General features: G+C 45.6%; 1 protein-coding gene across 16 annotated transcripts in view; it reads left to right on the top strand.

Annotated features, from left to right (window-relative positions):
• Positions 1–348: 348 nt before the first annotated feature.
• The window catches only part of REEP1 (receptor accessory protein 1), a 136,750-nt gene continuing 116,706 nt past the window's right edge, over positions 349–20,392 (top strand). For 14 of the 16 annotated variants that reach the window (XM_086326592.1, XM_086326588.1, XM_086326585.1 and 11 more), the window contains exon 1: positions 349–503. In XM_086326592.1, the coding sequence (XP_086182718.1) occupies positions 472–503 (32 nt within the window). In that variant the 5' untranslated portion in view covers positions 349–471. Of the gene's footprint in view, positions 648–20,392 lie in introns of all 16 variants that reach the window. The other 2 variants (XM_086326590.1, XM_086326579.1) reach the window with 1 other exon arrangement.

Genomic DNA, 20,392 nt, shown 5'->3' with positions numbered 1-20,392 from the left:
TACGAGGCCAGCGCTGTATCCGGGCAAGGGATGACTGTATTCCAATCAGAACAGGTGGACACAGATTCCCAAAGTCCACGCCTCAGTTTATCCCCCGGAGCACAGAGGGTGGGGCGGCCCCGGGGTCTCTGTCCTGCCGATTAGGCTACCGCAGGGTCCCCTTGTGAACGGCGGGGGCACCGGGGCGCGCTGAGGAACCGCCCGAATTTAACCGGGGGACCCGGAGCCAGCGGGGCGGGGCGGGTCCCGCGGTTGCCCGAGCCGCTCGCCGCCCAATCGCCGCGGGCCCGCGGTGCCCCGGGGGGCTGGGGCCGCCGCCGGAACGTGCCGCGGCTGCGCCGACGCGCGAGCGCCGGGCAGGGCGGCGGGCGCGTTCAGTCTGGCGGCGGCGGCCGTGCGCGGACGGACGTGCCCGGAGCGCCGCAGCCGAGCCGCCCCGCGTTGCCGAGCTGCGCCCGCCCGGCCCCCGCCATGGTGGCATGGATCATCTCCAGGCTGGTGGTGTAAGTGGCCTCCTTCCCCGCGTCCCTTCCTTCCTTCCTTTCCCTCCTTCGCCGCCGCCGGCCCCGGGGGCTGCGCGCGCCCCTGCAGAACGCCAGCCCGGGTGGCTCCGGCTATTAATACCCGGCGGCCGCTAAATTTAGCAGGTACAGTAGCTGCCGAGGTCGCGGGCGATCGGGCGGCGCAGGACGCGGCTGCTGCCCTGCGGGGCCGGGCCCGGGGCTCCGGGGACCGGCGGGTGGGGCCGCTAGGGCTGGGGCGCACGGGGTTGCGCCGGGGGCCGAGTGTCGCCGCGCCCGGCCGCTTTGTTCCCCCGCTTGATGGGCTTGGTAGAGGCCCCGAGTGGGCGCGCCGCGGGGACACGCGTCCCTCTTGGGGGAGAAACGCTGGCTTGGGATCGCCCCGCCGCTACGCTTTTGTCGGGTGAAATTGACAGCAGAGCCTGGGCGCTGCCTGGAGGGGTAGTCGTGGAGAAGGGCAGAGAGGCAGAGGCGGGGCTCCCCAGGGGGTTGAAAAAGACTCCTTTTTAGGGTTCTCAAATTGACAGCGGCCAAGGGAAGTGGGACGGAGAAGGACACCTCTGAATCTCGCGTCCCCTTGTCTGAGTCCTTTGGCGGGGGGTTTGAAGGAGAGAGATAGACAGGTATCTATCTCCGGGAAATTTCCAAGTGACAGACGGCCACCCTGACGGTGGCGATGACACCTCCTCGGCCTTGCAGGAGAGCGCAGAGTCATCCGGGGTGAGGCCTGCGTGAAGTCATCGCGGGTGGGCGTGGGGGGCGTTTTCTGTTCTGACAAGCCCCAGAGCTGACTAGACCTTTGAAGATTTCCTTCTCTCGTGGATTTGCCCTCCTTTGGAGATAGACAGAGCCATCTATTCGAGTTCCTCCCCTTCGTTGACCAGCCTCTCCTGAGTCAGATTTGCCACCTGCTCAAGGAACCGGGGTGAAATTGGTCTGGGAAGGGGGGCCAGGTGGTGCGATTCTGTTTTTTTCTTTGTCTGAGAAAGAGGGGCTCCCGACTCCGGTTGATTCTGCACCATCACCCTCCACGTTTAGGAACACCTCCCATCTCCTACCCTTCTTTCCTGATTTTCAAAGAAGCCGGTCAGGGGCCGCTTTGGGAAGCAGTACTCAGCATTGTCTCCCGGCCACCATTCTGGGCTTTCCTCCCAAAGCCAGTGCATGTGCCTTTCAGCCCCCCGAGTTGTTCATTCCTTGCGGGCCTGTCCTTGCAGCTGTTGCCGCCTGCTGGGGGTTTGTGCTGTACCTAGAGGTGGCATGTTAAATATTTAGAAGATTTCTGCGGGCAGGGCTGGCATGAATAACCCAGGGAAGTGGCTGGCACGGTGGCTGGCCCCACCTTGTGCCCGATCAAGGCCTGTCTTGCCTTCTGGGTGGTTTTTTGTTTGTTTGTTTTTTTCTGAAGTAGTGCTGTGATTGTCATATTTTCAAGTGGCTTCTGGGGGGACTTCAGGGTGGGGCCAGAGAGTTGAGTTGGCCAGGCTGGAGGGCTCACTCTCCATAGGTCCTGCTGGGCTGGGGCTGGAACACTGAGGAGCCAGGCTTTCTGAGGTCCATGTGTCATAAGGGGTCCGTGTGACCATCTTTAATTTTATTAGCACCCTCAGCTTATATATGAGGCCCCTGAGAGGAGTGGAGAAGAGAAGCATAGGTTTGGGTGGGGTCTTAGGGACTTGTTATTTTCAAAAATAACCACACTTCCCAGAAGTGAACAGTTTCATTTCAGAGAATGTTTTGTTTGTTTATTTATTTTTAATTGAAGGATAATTACTTTGCAGTGTTACGTTGGTTTCTGCTGTACAACAAGATGAATCAGCCATAAGTGCACAAATATCCTCTCCCTCTGGAGCCTCCCTGCCCCCTCCCTTCCACACCTCTAGGTCATCACAGAGTACTGGCCTGAGCTCCCTGTGTAATACGGCAGCTTCCTACTAGCTGTTTTACATATGTGTGCTTAATCGCTTAGTCATGTCCAACTCTTTGCAACCCTATGCACTGTAGCCCGCCAGGCTTCTCAGTCCATATAGATTCTCCAGGCAAGAATGCTGGAGTGGGTTGTCGTGCCCTCCTCCAGGGGATCTTCTCAACCCAGGGATGGAACCCAGGTCTCCTGCATTGCAGATTCTTTACCGTCTGAGCCATAGTAATGTATATATGTCCATTCTGCTCTCTCAATTCATCCCACCCTCTCCTTCCCCAGCTGTTAAAAGACCATGAGAAGTGCTCCTTAGCCCAGGGCCCTCTACTCCAAGGGGGAGTTTTTGGAATGTGGGGTTGTTATTCCGACTGTCAACTCCAAAAGTTCAGAGATACCACCTATCCCTCCAGCCCCCAATTCTGCAGAAATCCAACATGTGTCATTTGTGAATTGTTAAAACCATTTAAATAAGCAGTACCTGTTTTGTATAAAAATACCTATTCATTATAGGAAAATTAGAAAATATAGACCATATAGACTATAAATCATCTACATGGCTACCATATGTGCGTGTGTGCTAAGTCACTTCAATTGTGTCTGACTCTTTTCTGCCCCAAGGACTGTAGCCCACCAGGCTCCTCTGTCCATGGGATTCTCCAAGCAAGAATACTGGAGTGGGTTCCCTTGCCCTCCTCCAGGAGATCTTCCCTACCCACCCATTAAATCCGCCTCTCTTGTCTCCTGAATTGGCAGGCAGGTTCTTTACTGCTAGCGCCACCTGGGAAGCCCAGCTAATGATAATTTTAAGAGGTATATTTGTCAAGATGTGTTTTCCTAGGTATGTACAAATATACATATGCACGTATGCTTGTATTTACCATTCAAGGAGATTATTGATTCAGCCCACATTTCCACACACCCCTTAGCAAAGAGTAGAAATCCCATGTTTGGAGCCAGAAAACCCTTGGTTCAAAACCCAATTCTGCCTCTTGCCAACATCCCAGTTCACAGCTCAGATCCAAGGAGATACTAGTTCACAAACACTAGTTGAACTCATGTTACTGTTGCAGAGATTTCAATGATCCTTGACTGATAAATTGTCAGGGACCACTGAAAGCATTCAGTCAACGAGAATCCCCTCCTTCTGTCCTCCAAGCGAGGGTGTACAAATTCTGGAAGGAGCTTTCAGATGTTATTCCTACAGATTTCAAACTGGCTGCCCTGGTGGCCACCTAGCATTAGTGGGTTGGCTCTGGGCTTGCAGCCCTGATCCCTTTTCTTTGTTTTATATATTGGGGTTCTGGATCAAATGTAATTTGGAAACTATGTGGGTTTTACTGCTGATAAAAACTGCTGAACCAGTCCTTCCCTCATCTGTAAAACTCTTAGTGAAGTGTGCTTTGTCTCAGGGCAGGAGGTGAGCTGGAGAAAAACACAGGTACTGGATTTTGGGGTCAGTGCTTTTTCCACCTCTGCCAGCCCTTGACCTAAAATGATGTCATTCAAGCTTTCAAGACTTCTAGTATGAAGTCCTATGATTTTGTCCACAAGTCCCTTTTCCTGTAAGCAATCTTTTCATGATTTGGTAAGCCTCTGTCACATCAAAGAATGTGTAAGGAAGACCTATTGCTGTGTTCTGAGAATGGGGAGGGAGTATCTTCCTTCCAACCAGAGGCGTCAAGACAAGCTGATGGTGTCTGGGGACAGCCAGCTGTGTTTGTGGCTGTCTGTGTTGCCATGGACTGTGAGCATTTTGAGGGCAGTGGTGGTGGCTTTTCTTCCTTTCCCACCTCTTGCCCCCTCCCAAGGCTCTTTTGTGAAGTCCCTGGCACCGCAGTGCCCTCAGTAAATGTTGGTTGTGTTGAATGAGGTCAGAGGCCCTGGGATAAGCCAGGGAGCTGGTCAGGGTTATTCTCTGGGGACGCAGGTTAGTGGGCATTGGCACAGGCTTGTGTCCAATGGGCAAAGCTCTTGAAACAGGAACCGATTTGAGATCCTTCTCTCTTGCCAGCTGTCTTCCTTTTAAGTCCCTTCACTTAGCTAGGAAGAATTAAGGAAGAAATATTAATGCAGTAGCAAGGTAGCCCTTAGGGCTTCCTTGATGGCTCAGTGGTAAAGAATCCTCTTGCAGTACAGGAGATGCATGTTCCACTCCTGAGTCGGGAAGATCCCCTGAGGAGAAAATGGCAACCCACTCCAGTATTCTTGCCTGGAAAATCCCACAGATAGAGGAGCCTGGTGGGCTATAGTCTGTGGGGTCTCAAAGAGCCAGACATGACTTAGCAACTAAACAGCAACAACAACAAAGTTGGCTTTGTTAAAACCTGGTTGATAACTGCGTGGAACACGGAAGCTCATTTAGTCCTGGGCTGCTTGCCTTCTTTAAAATACTTTGTTTTCTTTCCAAACCACTCAAGGCCTAGGTGTGAACGAATTTCAAACTGTGCACTGGGGGGAGTTGGGGCCACAAAGAGCGTCCTCTGTACCTTCTTGGGGGAATGCATTGTCTTGAAGCTTTTATTCCAAGGAGCAGGTGTTGCCTCCTTGTCTCTGGACAGAATTTTTTTGATATTTATTTATATATTTGATTACCTGGTCTCAGTTGTGGCACGTGGAATCTTTAGTTCAGCATGTGGGATCTAGTTCTCTGACTAGGGATTGAACCTGGGCCCCCTGCATTGGGAGCTCAGAGTCTTAGCCACTGGACCACTAAGAAAGTCCTTGGACAGAATTTTGTCTGAGACCCAGGCTGTTGGCTAAATGGATCCAGAGCTTCCTACCACTTAACTGGATTGTTGGGGTTTAGTCACTAAATTGTGTCTGACTCTTGTGACTCCATGGACTGGAGCCTGCCAGGCTCCTCTGTCCGTGGGATTTTCTAGGCAGGAATAGTGGAGTGGGTTGCCATTTTCTACTCTAGGGGATCTTTCTGACCCAGGGATTGAACCCTAGTCTCCTGCATTGGCAGACAGATTCTTTACCACTGAGCCACCAAGGAAGCCATTTACTGGGTTAGTAGACCAAAACTCCAACTCATTGCATGGGGAAAAAGAGAGTCCTAATTCACCAATAATTTTAAATAACCAATAGCTATGCCAAAAAATGGACTTCGCTGGTAGCTCAGCTGATAAAGAATCCACCTGCAATGCAGAAGACCCTGGTTCAATTCCTGGGTCAGGAAGATCCCCTGGAGAAGGGTTAGGCTACCCACTCCAATATTCTTTGGCTTCCCTATTGGCTCAGATGGTAAAGAATCCGCCTGTAACGCGGGAGACCTGGGTTTGATCCCTGGGTTAGGAAGATCCCCTGGAGAAAGGCGTAGCAATCCACTCCAGTATTCTTGCCTGGAGAAACCCCATGGACAGAGGAGCCTGGTGGGCTACAGTCCATGGGGTCACAAAAAGTTGGACACGACTAAGCGACCAAGCACACACACACGTGCTGAAAAATGCCACTTTTCCACGTTGCACATCTTTAAAAAAATGTTAGTTTTTAGAAAGTGAAAGTCTGACGTTTAAAACAGAGTCTTGGATTGATAGCTGAAGATCTAGCTGAGTCCTAGGGTTGGGATTTGGAGTGTGCTCTGTATGCTCTGGGTCGGGAATAGACACGTAGAGGAGTCTGGAAGGAATGTGGGTTGTCCTCAAGATATTCCCCAACTATTGCAACACAAATGGAAAAAAGAAAAAACCATACACTCTTAAATATAAGCTTTTTTCTTTGGGGCCTGCTCTGAAAAGTAGAATGCAGAAATGTGATCCTGTTAATGGAGGGTTCAGGTGGGTTAATGATTTCGCTCCTGGCACTGGGTGTGGCACAGGGTAGCAGCCTGGTGAACGTTTCAGCTGGACTGTTGAGAGGAAGGATGCCAGGTTCTAGTCCAAGTGCTGATCTGACCTGCCGGCAGGGTCCTGAGGGCAACTCATACCCATGCTAGGGCCCTGCTTCCGGCCTGTTGTTGTTTAGTAGCCAAATCGTGTCTGACTCTGTGCGACCCCATGGACTGTCGTCCACCAGACTCCTCTGTCCATGGGATTCTCCAGGCAAAACTACAGGGGTGGGTTGCCATGCCCTTCTCCAGCTCCCAGTCTATGAGACAAGATTTTTGACCAGCATCATTCTTGGTGACATTCCAAGAGCCATTGCTCCTCTGGGCCCCTTCCTTTTCCCCAGATCCCCCAGCTGGCCCATATGCACCATGTTTGTTTATAAACAGGGGCAAGTATCCGCAAGGAAGTGAAAAATATCAGCTTAGATTCTGTTGCCCTGATTTTTGTTTATTAATCCTGCCTGCCTGCTGGGAAGTAGCTTTTGTGCCCTTCTTCCTGCTGGGTCTTAATTTGAAGGGTAGCTGACAAGTGACAGTCTCACCGAGCTAGTAATGGCTTAGTCCTCCCCTTCCTCTTAAAGCGAGCTGTCCTTTTTGGGGTATATATTATCTGCACGGAAAATGAGCCCTGCGTAGAATGAGAGAAGGGAGGATCAGGCCCTCAAGTAGCCACCTGGAAAGGTTGTTATTTTGTATTGTGTGTGTGTGTGTATGTGAGTGTGTTGTCCAAGGGATTTCAAGAGGGTGGGAGGTGGGGTAGACTTGACTATGCAATAGCCTTTGGAAGTTTTAAAAAATATTTATTTTTGTTTATTTATTTGGCAGTGCCAGGTCTTAGCTTCAGCCTAGTGGGATCTAGTTCCCCAACCAGGGATTGAACCTGGGTCCCCTACGTTGGGAGCACAGAGTTTTAGCCTGTGGACCACCAGGGAAGTCCCTGGCATCTTTGGAATTTTATTGCCAACAAAGAGCCATGCACATGCCCAACTGGTGACCAGGATTCTTGGTGTCTGTGGAAATTTTTCCAAGAACCAACAAGTGTTAAGAGAGTTTGCATTTGGGCCAAGAGAATATTTTCCTCTCACTTCTGGGCCTTGGGAAGGCCCTGATGGATTGGAAGTTGGATAGTTACATACATATGGTTTGTTCTGAACTTTCAGATCTCACCCATCTTCACACAGAAGTGCATTGTTTTCCCTTTGGTTCATTTCAGTTGCCCTGGGGGCCTTTCCTTTGATTTATAGAGAAAAAGTAAATATAAAGAACCAAGTATCTGGTACACAGGAGGGGTGTCTGAAAGAATCTGGACAGGTAACCTGATATTATAGCTCCCAAGCCTGGTATGCGTACCTCAACCAGGATGGCCGGTGGGTTTCATCTCTTATAATTGACAGGAGGTTGCCTGGGACCAGTCTTGAGATGGGGTATAAACCTGAGTTGGGCTCACTGGTGAAGGAGACCAATAAGGATTCATGTAGGGAAGATGGTAATGGAGCATACAGATTAGTTCAGTATTTGCTCTTCCAAACTTAGCCTGTTCCCCATCATGGAAGATCCATCCCACTGTTCCCTAAATTAGTAAACAGAGAGCAACATCCTTTATCTGACTTAACATCCCCTCCTCATGTCCTGTCTCCACCAGGCTTTGTCAGTTACGTGGCAGCACTACACCACAGATGCCTCCTTGATACCAGCATAGGGAGCTGTCCAGCCCGCGGCTCTGTAGTCTGCCTCTGTCCCCTTCGGGTGATCACACGTATGCCATGCTTTCCTTTGCCTTTCACAGTCTCAGCTCAGTTACATTCTCCCTTGGCTTCTCTCATGTACTTGTACACTCATGTCCTTTCCACTTCCTTTAGGGATATGGATGGCACTTTGGGCTTCAAAACACGTTTCCCATTCCCACTTGGTAACATACCCCATCCTACCTCCCTCTACTCCACTCCACTGTGGACGTGGGCAGGGACTCAGGCCGAGCTGCACATTTTCATGGACACAGAGATTGGTTCAGGGGTGGGTATGTAACCCAAATGGAACCCCTAGACCCTTCCCCAGGGTTTCTTGATTTGAAGCTGAGAGAGAATAGACTTGCCTGGGGGACCCAGAACTGGAAAGATATGAACGTGGGACTGCTGGTGGCTAGCCGGCACGAGAAGAATTCGTAGAGACCGAAGAAGGTAATTATGGCAAAGCAGAGGTAAATAGGGATGAGATGCAGGAATAGAAAGCAGGAAGCTGGCACCAGAGTCTTGATTCTGGTTTCTCAGGCTCTGGTTCCTGCAGCTCCTCCTTTGATTCCTTGATCTGTCCCACATCCTACAATGAAGGCCTTGGATAGTGCTTGTAGTTTTTTTTGGCCGTGCCTTGCATTATGTGACATCTTAGTTCCTTGACCAGGAATCGAACCTGCATTCCCTGCATTGGGAACTCAGAGCGTTAACCACTGGACCACCAGGGCAGTCCCAAGTAGTGCTTGTGTGAATTAAACATTTATTGTAGTGGTAAGGATGGACCGGGTTATGCTGCAGCAATAACCCTTAAATCCCAGTGGCTAGAGACAGCAAAGATTTATTTCTTGTTTTATGCTGCCTGTTCGCTGTGGGTTGGCAGAGGCACTCTGCTCATGGTCATCACCAGAGGCTCAGGCTGACTGAGTATTTTTTGTCTCCAGGTGCTATTATTACAACATAAGGCACCAGGATTCGTTGGAGTATGGAAAGAAAATGGAGAGTCAGGTACCAGCTCTTAAGTACCTCTAACCAGAAGTAACATGTGTCATTTCTGCTCACATTTCATTGGCCAAAGAAGATCATGTGACCAAGCCTGAATTCAACTGGGTGGAGATTTTCAATCTCACGAAATATCTGTAGTCAGCCCCAGTGACCACCATATATGTTGAATGAATGAATCCTTACCAGCTTTGCAAACCTCTACATGGCCTTTTTTTGTTAAAGTTGGGGTGAGATGGGATTTTTTTTCCTATTGCTATCAGGACAGTGCTAACATACTCCTTTACCTCTTCACAGTAGAAAAATCTTTCTCTCTCCTTCTGACCTGTTTTCTTTATCCTGTTGGATAGTTTTAAAAGGAGGTCTTGGGACTTCCCTAGCAGTCCAGCAGTTAAGACTCCATGCTTCCACTGCAGAGGGCATGGGTTTGTTCCCTGGTTTTGGAACTAAGATCCCATGTATGGCACAATGTGGCCAAAAAATAAAACTTATATATATATAAACAAGAACCTACCATATAGCACAGGAACTATATTCAGTATCCAGTAATAAACCATAATGGAAAATAATATGAAAAAGAATACACACACATACATATAACATACACACACACATATATTTATATAACTGAATCACTTTGCCATAGACCAGAAACTAACACATTATTGTAAATCAACTATATTTCAATAGAAACTTCCTTGGTGGTCCAGTGGCTAAGACTCCATGCTCCTAAAGCAGGGGCCTGGGTTTGATTCCTGGTCAAGGAACTAGATCCCACATGCCGCAACTGAGAGTTTGCATGCCGCAACTAAAGAGGTCCCACTATAACTAAAAGATTCTGTGTGCCACAACTAAGACCCTGTGCAGCCAAATAAATTAAAAAAAAAAAAAAAAACTATACTTCAATAAATAAATATTATAAAGGAAAATATTTTTTCCTTTTTAAAAAATTATATATTCCTTTGTAAAAGTCATTTTTATTGGAGTATAATTTATTTAGGGAAAAGATTTCAAAAAATAAAATAAAATAGATCATAGCTTTCCCCTATTGTTTAAAAACTGTCTAAAGATCTCCCGTCACACAGAGAATAAAATTCAGACTCCTCCCCATTCTCAACAAGACTCAGCAAGGCCCAGCCCTTGCCCACTGCACTGACCTCACCTGGTACTGCTCCCCCATCGCTCACTCAGTTCCATCATCTTCGTTGTTCCTGGAGGGTGACAAGCTTGTCCCAGCCAGAGGCCTTTGCACTTGCTGTGCCCTCTGCCCAGAACACTCTGGAGTGGATGGGCCATGGCCCTGAACACACTGTCCTGGATCACGCATGGCCCTTTCCCTCTTTCTGTTACGTCTCTGCTTACATGTCATGTATTTAGAAGAGGCCTCTTTTGATCACCTTCTCCAAGATATCCCCCACCCACACCTCTGTGCTCTCGTCCCTACTGGAAACTAGCTTTTAATTCTTTTCTTGTTTCTGGCCAATCTCTCTACTAGGATATGATCTCCATGGTTTGTTTTGAGACTTTTTTCCTGTTTCATCTTGTAGCTGTTTTTTTAGTGTCTAGAGTGGTTCTAAGCTCATAGTTGGTGTTTAAAAAACATCCAGGGACTTTCGTGGTGGTCCACTGGTTAAGACTCCTTGCTTCCACTGCAGGGTGGGGTGAGGGGGGCATGTGTTGGATCCCTAGGAGGGGAACTAAGATCCCGTATGCCTCTATTTATAAATAAATAAATAGATAAAAATATGAATGATGACTTTGTATTCCCTCTGGGGTTAGAAGATCTTTTTTAAAATTCTTTATGATGACTAGGTCCTCTTGGTGTGTTGTCATGCCCTGTCCACCATCTGCATGCCCCACAGAGGAGCTCCTGTCCCTGAGATTTGTGATCAGAATAAGTGATGTCAAAGTGAAACTGTATAACTCAGATTGGGACTTGAACCCACAGTCTTTTAATTGAGACTACATCTCGTCTCAGGAATTAATGAAACTTGGGTTCTTGATATTTTACCGTGGAAAGAACTCAGTGAGAGACAAAGTGATCGGTAAGAAGTGGATTTATTTAGAGAGAAACACTCCACAGACTCAATGTGGGCCATCCCAGGAGGTAAGAACAGCTAGAAGATCCTTTTTTAAACCTAGGTTTGTAGAACCCTGATTCGTGACTATGACACATAGCTTAACCTCTATAAGCCTCAATTTTCTCATCTGTTAAATGAAAGATTTGGCTTCTGCCTCTGGCAGTGTAGAAAACTATATAGCCTGAAACTCCTCCTATAAGAAAACTGAATGAAACATTTTTCTAAAACTTGTGGATGAAATCTAAGTGATCCCCTAAAAACATAGCCAGACTTTTAAGTAAGAAATTTGCCAAGAGACAGGACAGAGACAGATCTGTTTTGCTGGGCTGTAAACTAGTCCTGCAGCAGCCGCACAACAGACTACCCTGAGATTTAGTTTCAAACAGCAGCCGTTTTGTTATCATCTCCTCTGGCTCTGTGTTCAGGAATTTGGGCAGGACACGAACCACAAAACTCATTTCTGCCCCGTGGTATCTGGGTCTCAAATGGGATGATGCAAATGGCAACAAGTGGCAGACTAGCCATCTCTCACTTTTCATGTGTTCCAAGACCTCTCCACTTGGTCTTTTTATGTGATTTCTCCAGCATGGAGGCCTTGGAATAGTCAAGTTTCTTACATGGTAGTTCAGAGCTGCAAAAGTGAGTGTCCAAGAGGGAGTTCCCTAGTAGTTCAGTTTTTAAGAGTTTGGCTGGTCTTGGTGCAGTACAATGTGGGTTCGATCCCTGGTTGGGGAATTAAGATCCCACTTTTCATGGAGCAACTAAGCCTGCATGTTGCAACTACTGAGCCCACAACAACTAAGCGTGCACACTGTGAAGCTCGTGTTTCACAACTAGAGAGTCCCTGCACCACAATGAAAGATCCTGCATGATCCCACATGATACTGTCATACGGGATCTTTCCTTGTGGCTTGCAGACTTTCTAGTTGTGCCACCCGGGCTTAACTGCTCCACCTCATTGGGGTCTTAATTCCCCCACCATGGATCAAACCTGTGTCCCCTGCCTTGCAAGGTGAATTCTTAACCACTGGACCATCAAGGAAGCCCCCCTGCAAAACTTTTCATCAGCTGGTCTCAGAAGTCCCAGGACAATATTTCAGCTGCATTCTATTGGCCAAACAAGTTGCTAAGGCCATCCTAGATTTGAAGAGAGAGAGTTTAGACTCTCCCTCTCCATAGGATGGGGAGAAGTAATTTGCAGCCATCTTTAATATACCATCCTGGGGGACTGGCCTAACTTGATTTTAGTATCTCAGTAGAGAAAAGAGGGGCCTTGAGTCTGTGGGGGTAATAAGTCAGAGCTGAACATTGCATATAGCTCAGATTTGAAGGGCATTTTGCAGCCTGCTGCTGCTAAGTCGCTTCAGTCATGTCCGACTCTGTGCGACCCCATAGACGGCAGCCCACCAGGCTCCCCAATCCCTGGGATTCTCCAGGCAAGAACACTGGAGTGGGTTGCCATTTCCTTCTCCAATGCATGAAAGTGAAAAGTGAAAGTGAAGTTGCTCAGTCATGTCCGACTCTTAGCGACCCCATGGACTGCAGCCTACCAGGCTCCTCCATCCATGGGATTTTCTAGGCAAAAGTACTGGAGTGGGTCCTCAGTAAAAGCATAGACCCACTGGCACAGGAAGATGGCAGTGAAGTTTGTCTGTCTTGCCCAGGGTTCTTGGTAGGGGGAAACTCTCCCTTGGGAATTTGAAACCTTCTATGGCCCTGTCCTTATATGGATTTAGGGTTTAAATAAACACATTCTGCATGGTCTCTGTACCCTTAGCTGAGAGATTAACATAAACATTGTTCCTAGAACAGCATTACTCCTGCAGCATCTGATAGAAGTTAATCCAGCCTCTTCCCTGGTGGCTCAGATGGTAAAGAATCTGTCTGCAATGTGGGAGAATGGAGTTCGATCCCTGGGTTGGGAAGATCCCCTGGAGAAGGAAATGGCAATCCACATATTCTTGCCTGGAGAATTCCATGGACAGGGGAGTCTGGCATGCTACAGTCCACTGGGTCGCAAAGACTTGGACACAACGGAGCATAAGGACAATGGAAAAAAAATTCAGCCCACCAAACTGCTGGTTCTGCTGCCGCTAAGCTGAGGGGAGTTAAGAATAGCCTAAAAAGGGACTTCCCTGTCAGTCCAGTGGTTAAGACTTCACCTTCCAATGCAGGGGGTGTGGATTCCATACCTGTTTGGGGAACTAAGATCCCACATGTCTCAGGGCCAAAAAAAAAAAAAAGAAAGAAAACATAAAACAGAAGCAGTATTGTAACATTCAATAAAGACTTTTAAAATGGTCTACATAAAAAAAAGAATCTAAAAAAAGAATAGCCTAAAGAAAGAACACTCTGATGTTCTTACTTTGTGTCTATTTCCAGATTCTCCTTGATTTGTAAAAAGTAATTATTGAGTCAGTAGAAAAGATTACAAAGAAGTGGTTACGATACACAGTAATGGATAATAAATGAAGGCTCCTTTACTCGCCAACCAGTTTAAGACATAGAAAATTACCTTCATTGTATCAATATATCACTGTTTACAGACATCTGGGGTCTTCCTAGATTTTTGTTTTTCTCTTTTGCTTGTGAAAGGAAAGGAAAGGATTTCTGCAGTGAACATTCTTGTGTGTGTTTCCTGGTGCACCGGTGCACAGATTTCTTTAAGAATGGAAAGGCTGACACATGGGGTATATGTATCTTTCACTAGGCCAGATAACATAAATGAAGTTTCCTAGATGTATGGGTCTCTTTCTGGGCTTTTTATCCTGTTTCATTAATCAACTTGTCTGACCCTGCACCAGGATCACACTGTCTTCGATACCATAACTTTTACGAAAATGCTTGGTATCTGGCCTGGCAAGTCTCCACATTTTTTCATTATAATTTGCCTTCTGAAATGGTTTTTCTCCAGAGAAATATATTACTTCAGTTGTGCCATGTCTTTACCATCTCTTGCTATTGTCACACTTGGGAATTTTTGCCAGTCTGGTGGGTACAGAATGGAATCTCATTATAGGTTTTAATTTGCATTTCCCTGAATACTAATGAGGTTGAACATCTTTTCATATGTTTATTGCCCATTCATGTTCTCTTTTCTGTGAAGAGCCTGTTTAAGTCTTGCCAATTTTTCTCTTATCCTTATCCAACTGATTTGTAGGAGTTCTTTAAATATTTTAGATGCTAATCCTCTGTCACTATGCATTACACATGTTTTCTCCCAGTTTCTGGTTTATTGTTTCATTTTCTTCGTGGTGTGTTTTAATAAGCAGAAGTTCTTAATGTGATTGCAATGGATTTAGCAATTTTTTCATTTACAATTTATACTTTTTGTGTCCTAGGAAAACCTTACTTACCTGAAATCATGATGCTATTCTCCTTTATTGTTCCTAGCGATCAGTTTAATAGTTTTCTCATTCACATTAATTTCTTAACCCATTTTGAGATGATTTTGGTGTATGATGTGGAATAGGACTAGAGAGGTTTTTTTCTATAAAGAAAACCAATTGTCATAGCACCATTTATTATAAAGTGTGTCCTGTCTCTTTACATCTGTGATTTCCAGCCTGTCATAAAGTAAGTTTCCATGATGTGTAAGTCTATTCTGGGCTCTTTATTCTGTTCCTTTGAACAGTTTGTCTGGCCCTGTACCAATACCACTGTTTTCATTACCATAATTTTATGAAAATTCTTGGGATCTGTCCTGGCAAGTCCCCCCTACCTTCAAAAGTACCTTAGCCCTTTCTCTTCCATATACATGTTTTGAATTATCTTAAAATTATAACACAGATGCATAGACACAGAGACATACACATGCTCACTCAAAAATCTTTTGGGGGTTTGATTGTAGTAACATTGATATTCTTGAGGTATTGAGTGTTCCAATCCATAAACATGGTCTCTATCTGTGTTTATGGTCTTTAAAGATTTTCAATATAATTTTTAATGTAAATATCTTATGTATCATTTTTTAGATTTATTCCTAGTTACTTGATGTTTGTTGATGCCTGTGTATTTGGTATCTTATTAAAATTTTCATCTTCCAGTTGTTTGTTAGACTGCATCCTTGTCAAACTGTAGATTCTTTTGGGCTTTCCAGATAGAGTCATGCCATCTGAGAAGAGCAGTGTCGTGTCTTTCCAGTAATTATCCCCCTTTTTCCCTGCCCCTCACTATCCTGGTTAAGATCTCTAGTGCAAGATGAAAAACAGTGATGAAAGCAAGCCTTCTTGTCTTGTTCCTGATTTAAAAAGGAATGCTTCAGCATTTTCCCATAAAGTATTGTGCTAGCCGTAGGGTTTTCAGAAAACTTTAAAAAGAAAACTTTACAGAAACTTTTAAAGAAAACTTTAAAGAAGCTTTAAACGGTAAAGAAAACTTTATTGTTGTAAGTTTTGTTTTCATCCTAGTTTGCTGAGAGTTTTTTTATTGAATGATATGGTATTTTATCTGATCCTCCCTTGGAGATGATAATGATTTTTTTGGCCTTTAATTTGTTAAGTGGCAAATTGTATTAATTAGTTTTACCTTTAATCAATTTTGCCTTCTTGGATAAAGGCAATTTGATTATAAAGTTATTTTTCTTTTTTGTTGTTAGAACAACCCGAGATTCAATTTATTCATGTTTAGTTTTTCTTTTTAAAATTATATTTGTGAGTGATATTAGCTGTGCTGTCTTGTCTGGTTTGGTTAAAAAGATTATGTTAGCCTTATAAACCAAGTGGAGGGCGGATATATCCTCCTTTTTGTACTCTGGAATAATTTGTGTAAGATTAGATTTCTTTCTTGTGTGTAAAATAAGTGACCTTACCAGTAAAATTATCAGGGCCAGGTGTATTATTCTGTGGGAAAAACTTAACATATCTGTTTGATTTCTTTGATGATTTTAGAGTTTCTCTATTTTCTTGAGTCAATGTCAGTTTAGAGTTCATTCATTTTACTAATTTTTGAAATTTATTGATAGTTAACATTGCTTCTGTCCCCCACTCCTTTTTTCCTTTTTTTTTTAAGCAATATTTATGATTGAGATTAATATCACTACTTCAATAAGCAAATTACCCCATTAGGGGAAAAAAGGGAATTAAAAAAAATTTTTTTTAATCTAGCTCTCATTAGATATATGGTGAGGTGTTCTTACTCTGTCTTCCATATCTCTTCATTTCTTATTTCTGATTCCTGTTTTGTCTTTACTACTTCAAAAAAAATTATTTATTTTATTTATTTGGCTGCATCGGGTCTTAGTTGCTGATCTTCCTTGTGTCATGAGAAATCTTTTCTTGGGGCACATGGGCTTCAATAGATGTGGGACATGGGCTTAGTTGCTCTACAGCAGGTAGGATCTTAGTTCCCCTACCAGGGATCGAATCCTATGTCCCCTGCATTGCAAGGTGGATTCTTAACTACTGGACCACCAGGGAAGTCCCTCCTCTGCTTATGAATAATTTTCTCCACATCTGTCTCTAATTAGCTGCTTATTTCTATTTGGTCATACTTTATGGCCTCTGTTCCCTCCACATATTTTAAGATTTTTTTAAAAATTTATTTAATTATTTGTTTAGTTTTGGCTGTGCTGAGTCTTGGTTGCTACGCGGGCTTTTTTCTAGTTGGGTTGAGTGGGAGCTGTTTCTAGTTTCGGCGTGTGGACTTCCCATCGTCATGGCTTCTCTTGTTGTGGAGCACAGGCTCTAGGGTGCACAGTCTTCAGTAGTGGCAGCGCATGGGCCCAGTGTTTGTGGCTTCCGAGCTCTAGAGCACAGGCTCGATAGTTGTGGTGCATGGGCTTAGTTGCTCTGCTGCATGTGGGATCACACCCATGTCTCCTGCTTTGGCAGGCCGATTCTTTGCCACTGAGCCACCAGGGAAGCCCCCTTCCACATATTTTAAATTCATGGATCTTTTATCCATGCATTATTTGTAATGTCACACATGAATCATTTAGCAACTATTGACTCACCAAGTTAAATGCAGATCTTCTAAATGTTGACAAATACACAGTGTCAAAAAGCACTTTCATTAATTTCATCATCAATCTCATCAGAAAAGTTTAAGTGTTAGGACACTGTCAAGTTCATGGTAGGAGAGGAAAATTTTCAAAAATTCTAGTCTTTGCTTGAAATATCAAATTTTACCATTGACAACAAACCTTATTTGTTTTTCTTGAAGAAATGGGCTCATTTCCTAAAACATTCTTGCCAGATGAATAGCCATGGTTTGTTAGTCAATCAAGTAGCGATAGTGTTCCCTGAAAAATAGTGGATAATCAGCACATAACTCAATGACCCAAGGGCTTTTCCTCATGACAGGGATCATACATTGGTATGCAACAGTGCTTAATGCTTACTTCCCATTTCATCACAAAATATAAAAAACAACTCTACTCCAAGGTCAAGATTTAATAAAATTGATGATTTCTGCTTCATCATAATGACATTCTTAAATGAAACAGGCTTTTTTTTTTTTTCCCTACTGGGTCGTGGTGAGGAATACAATCACTACTGCCAAGGTTTAGTGCCATTGCCTTGATTCATGCAAAGGCTGTGGTTTTACCCTCTATTGTTTTTGCACCATCAGTGCAAATTCAACACAGTGAAAAAGGCAGATGTCTTCGTATTGTCATTAAAATTGTTTTGACCTCATGAACCCTCTGACAGGGTCCCAGAAACCCCTGGAAAGGGTTTGGGGGTCTCCCAGAAGTCTGTGGAGCCTGCTTGAGAACCATTCACTGTTCTATACAATCAACAATCTTTTCCATACTTAAGAAAATCAACTGTCTCTCCACGGTTTCACCCAACATGTGGTCCATACTCAAATTAACCCCAGTTTTTAAGAAACTCTTTATTTTTTTCTTGTTTCTATTTGGATCCAGTTAAAGCTCACACATGTTATCTGGCTATTGCATCTTTGACTAACCTAGAACAGTCCCCCCACGTGTGCGTGTTAAGTCACTTCAGTCGTGTCCAACTCTTTCAGACACTGTGGACTATAGCCTGCCAGGCTCCTCTGTCCATGGGATTCTCCAGGCAAGAATATTGGAGTGGGTTGCCATGCCCTTCTCCAGGGGTTTTCCTGATCCAGGGATTGAACTCGCATCTCTTATACTTCCTTCATTGGCAGGTGGGTTCTTTACCACTAGCGCCACCTGGAAATCCCATCAACTTTATGGAAACTCTTGACTGTGATATAGATGTTCTGGACTTGTCAGACTTGTCCTCATGGTTAGACTTAAGTCAGACATTGTATAGATGGTGAGATGCACTTCCCACTACCTTCTGTCAAGCGGACAGAATGTCAGGCTGTCCCGTGATTGATTATACCAAACTTGTCGTCGTTGTCGTTTAGTTGCAAAGTCACGTCCAACTCTTTGTAACCCCATAGACTGTGGCCCACCAGGCTCTGTCCGTAGAATTTCTCAGGCCAGAACACTGGAGTGGGTTGCCATTTCCTTCTCCAGGGGATCTTCACAATCCAAGAATTGAACCCACATCTCCTGCATTGGCATGTGGCTTCTTTACCACTGAGCCACTGAGGAAGCCCACCAAACTTGATCACTTGGTAAAAAAGAAAAAATTTACAGTTTCTTTAAATCCAGAATTTTTAGTTATTTTCAATGGGAGGGTAATATCCAAATATCTTGTCTGATACTATTGGAAATAATAATATCCTTTTGAGTGCTCATTTTTGAGGTTCAGAGGTGTAGCAGTTAGAATTCTTTTGGTTCCAAGAAAAAAAAAAAAACACACAAAAAAACTCATGCTGGCTCATATAACTTAAAAGTCTAGGGTGGGGCTGACTTCAGATGAGGCTTGATCCAGCAGCCCAGGGTCAGCACCAGATTCTCTTGGTCTCTCCCCTACACCAATGTTAACAATGTGTTCCCCTTGTGGACACATGGTGATTTCTAGCAGCTTCTAGGGGTTTTCGGGTCCAGGAGGAAGAGGGCATCTCTGAGTATCTTCGTGGGACACAAGGAAGCTTCTTCCTCAGAAGCTCCTAGCGAGCATCTTGCTCTCCTGATTTTGGTCACACACCTGTCTGGTTAGATAGCATCACTGTCTCAATGGTCATGAGTTTGAGCAAACTCCAGGAGTTTGGGAGATAGTGGAGGACAGGAAAGACTGTCATGCTGCAGTCCATGGGATCGCAAAGAGTTGGACTCCACTGAGCAACTGAACAAGCCCAGGTGCTGTCTTTCCTGGCCTGGCCAGCTCAGCCCAGCCCTGCCTGCTTGCTCCCCCAACCTGCGCTTGCCTCATCTCAGGAGAGGCAGCCTCCAAACTCTGAGGTCAGCCCATCCCCGCAGTTTCCTCCCGGATGTAACTGAGGCTCAGCACTGACCTGGGGGCAGCTCTTTGAGCTTAATGAGGCTCTGAGCAAGCAGGTGCTTTCCCTGCAGGACATGGTGCTGGCTGGGGGCAAGGTGAGGTCAGCGGTGGTTGCGGCAGGCCTTTCACCAGGCTGGGAGCTGTGTGGCTGGATGAAGTCACTTGGAGTGGGAGCTCTGATCCTGGGAAGACAGTTTGGAGACAGCTTTCCAGATGATAGATGGACCATCCCACTCACTGTGGGGCAGTCCTTCCTTTACCCCATGGTATGTATGTGCATGCTCAGTCACTCAGTCGTGTCTGACTCTTTGAGACCCCACAGACTGTAGCCCACCCATCTACATGAGACTCTGTCCATGGGATTCTCCAGGCAAGAATACTGGAGTGGGTTGCTGTGCCCTCCTCCAGGGAATCTTTCCGACCCAGGGATTGAACCCACTTCTCCTGCATTGGCAGGTGGATTCTTTACCACTGAGCCACCAGGGAAGCCCTTCTTGTTGGATACAGAGTCACAAGCATGGTGGCTTCCAGGCTGAGACCAGCCCACCTGTGCTTATTTGCCTTGTGGTATTTGGAATTTGAGTCATTCACCACATTTAAAATTGAGAGCTGTGGCAGCCACATCCAGATTTCTGTCTTCTCTGGAAGACTTGGACAATTGAGGCCCCAGGGTGATTTCAGCAGGGCAGCATCAGCTGAGCTGAGCAGTGGCTGCCCCTGGGGCACATGCCCCTGGGTCTACTCAGCCCCACCTGGTCCAGTTACTGAAGGCTGCTGGAGATTACCACTGCTCATCGTACACCTGGTCATTTCCCTCACCAGGCTGATGCAGTATTTCCAGAGCAACCTGGGCAGATAGGCATTAGTATCCCTGTTTTACCAGTGAGGTAACCAAAGCCCAAACTGATTTCAACATTTGATGTAAGAAAATAGTCATGGCCCAGTTCATTCGTGGCTCTGCTGCTTAACAGTTCTGTGAGCTTGGGTGAG

The sequence above is a fragment of the Bos grunniens genome, chromosome 11, assembly GCF_055505025.1.
Source record: "Bos grunniens cultivar Pamir isolate PY7600 chromosome 11, Bosgru_T2T1.0, whole genome shotgun sequence".
NCBI lineage: Eukaryota > Metazoa > Chordata > Mammalia > Artiodactyla > Bovidae > Bos > Bos grunniens.
The sequence above is the reverse complement of the archived record's forward strand: the minus strand, read 5'-3'. Positions and strand labels throughout refer to the sequence as shown.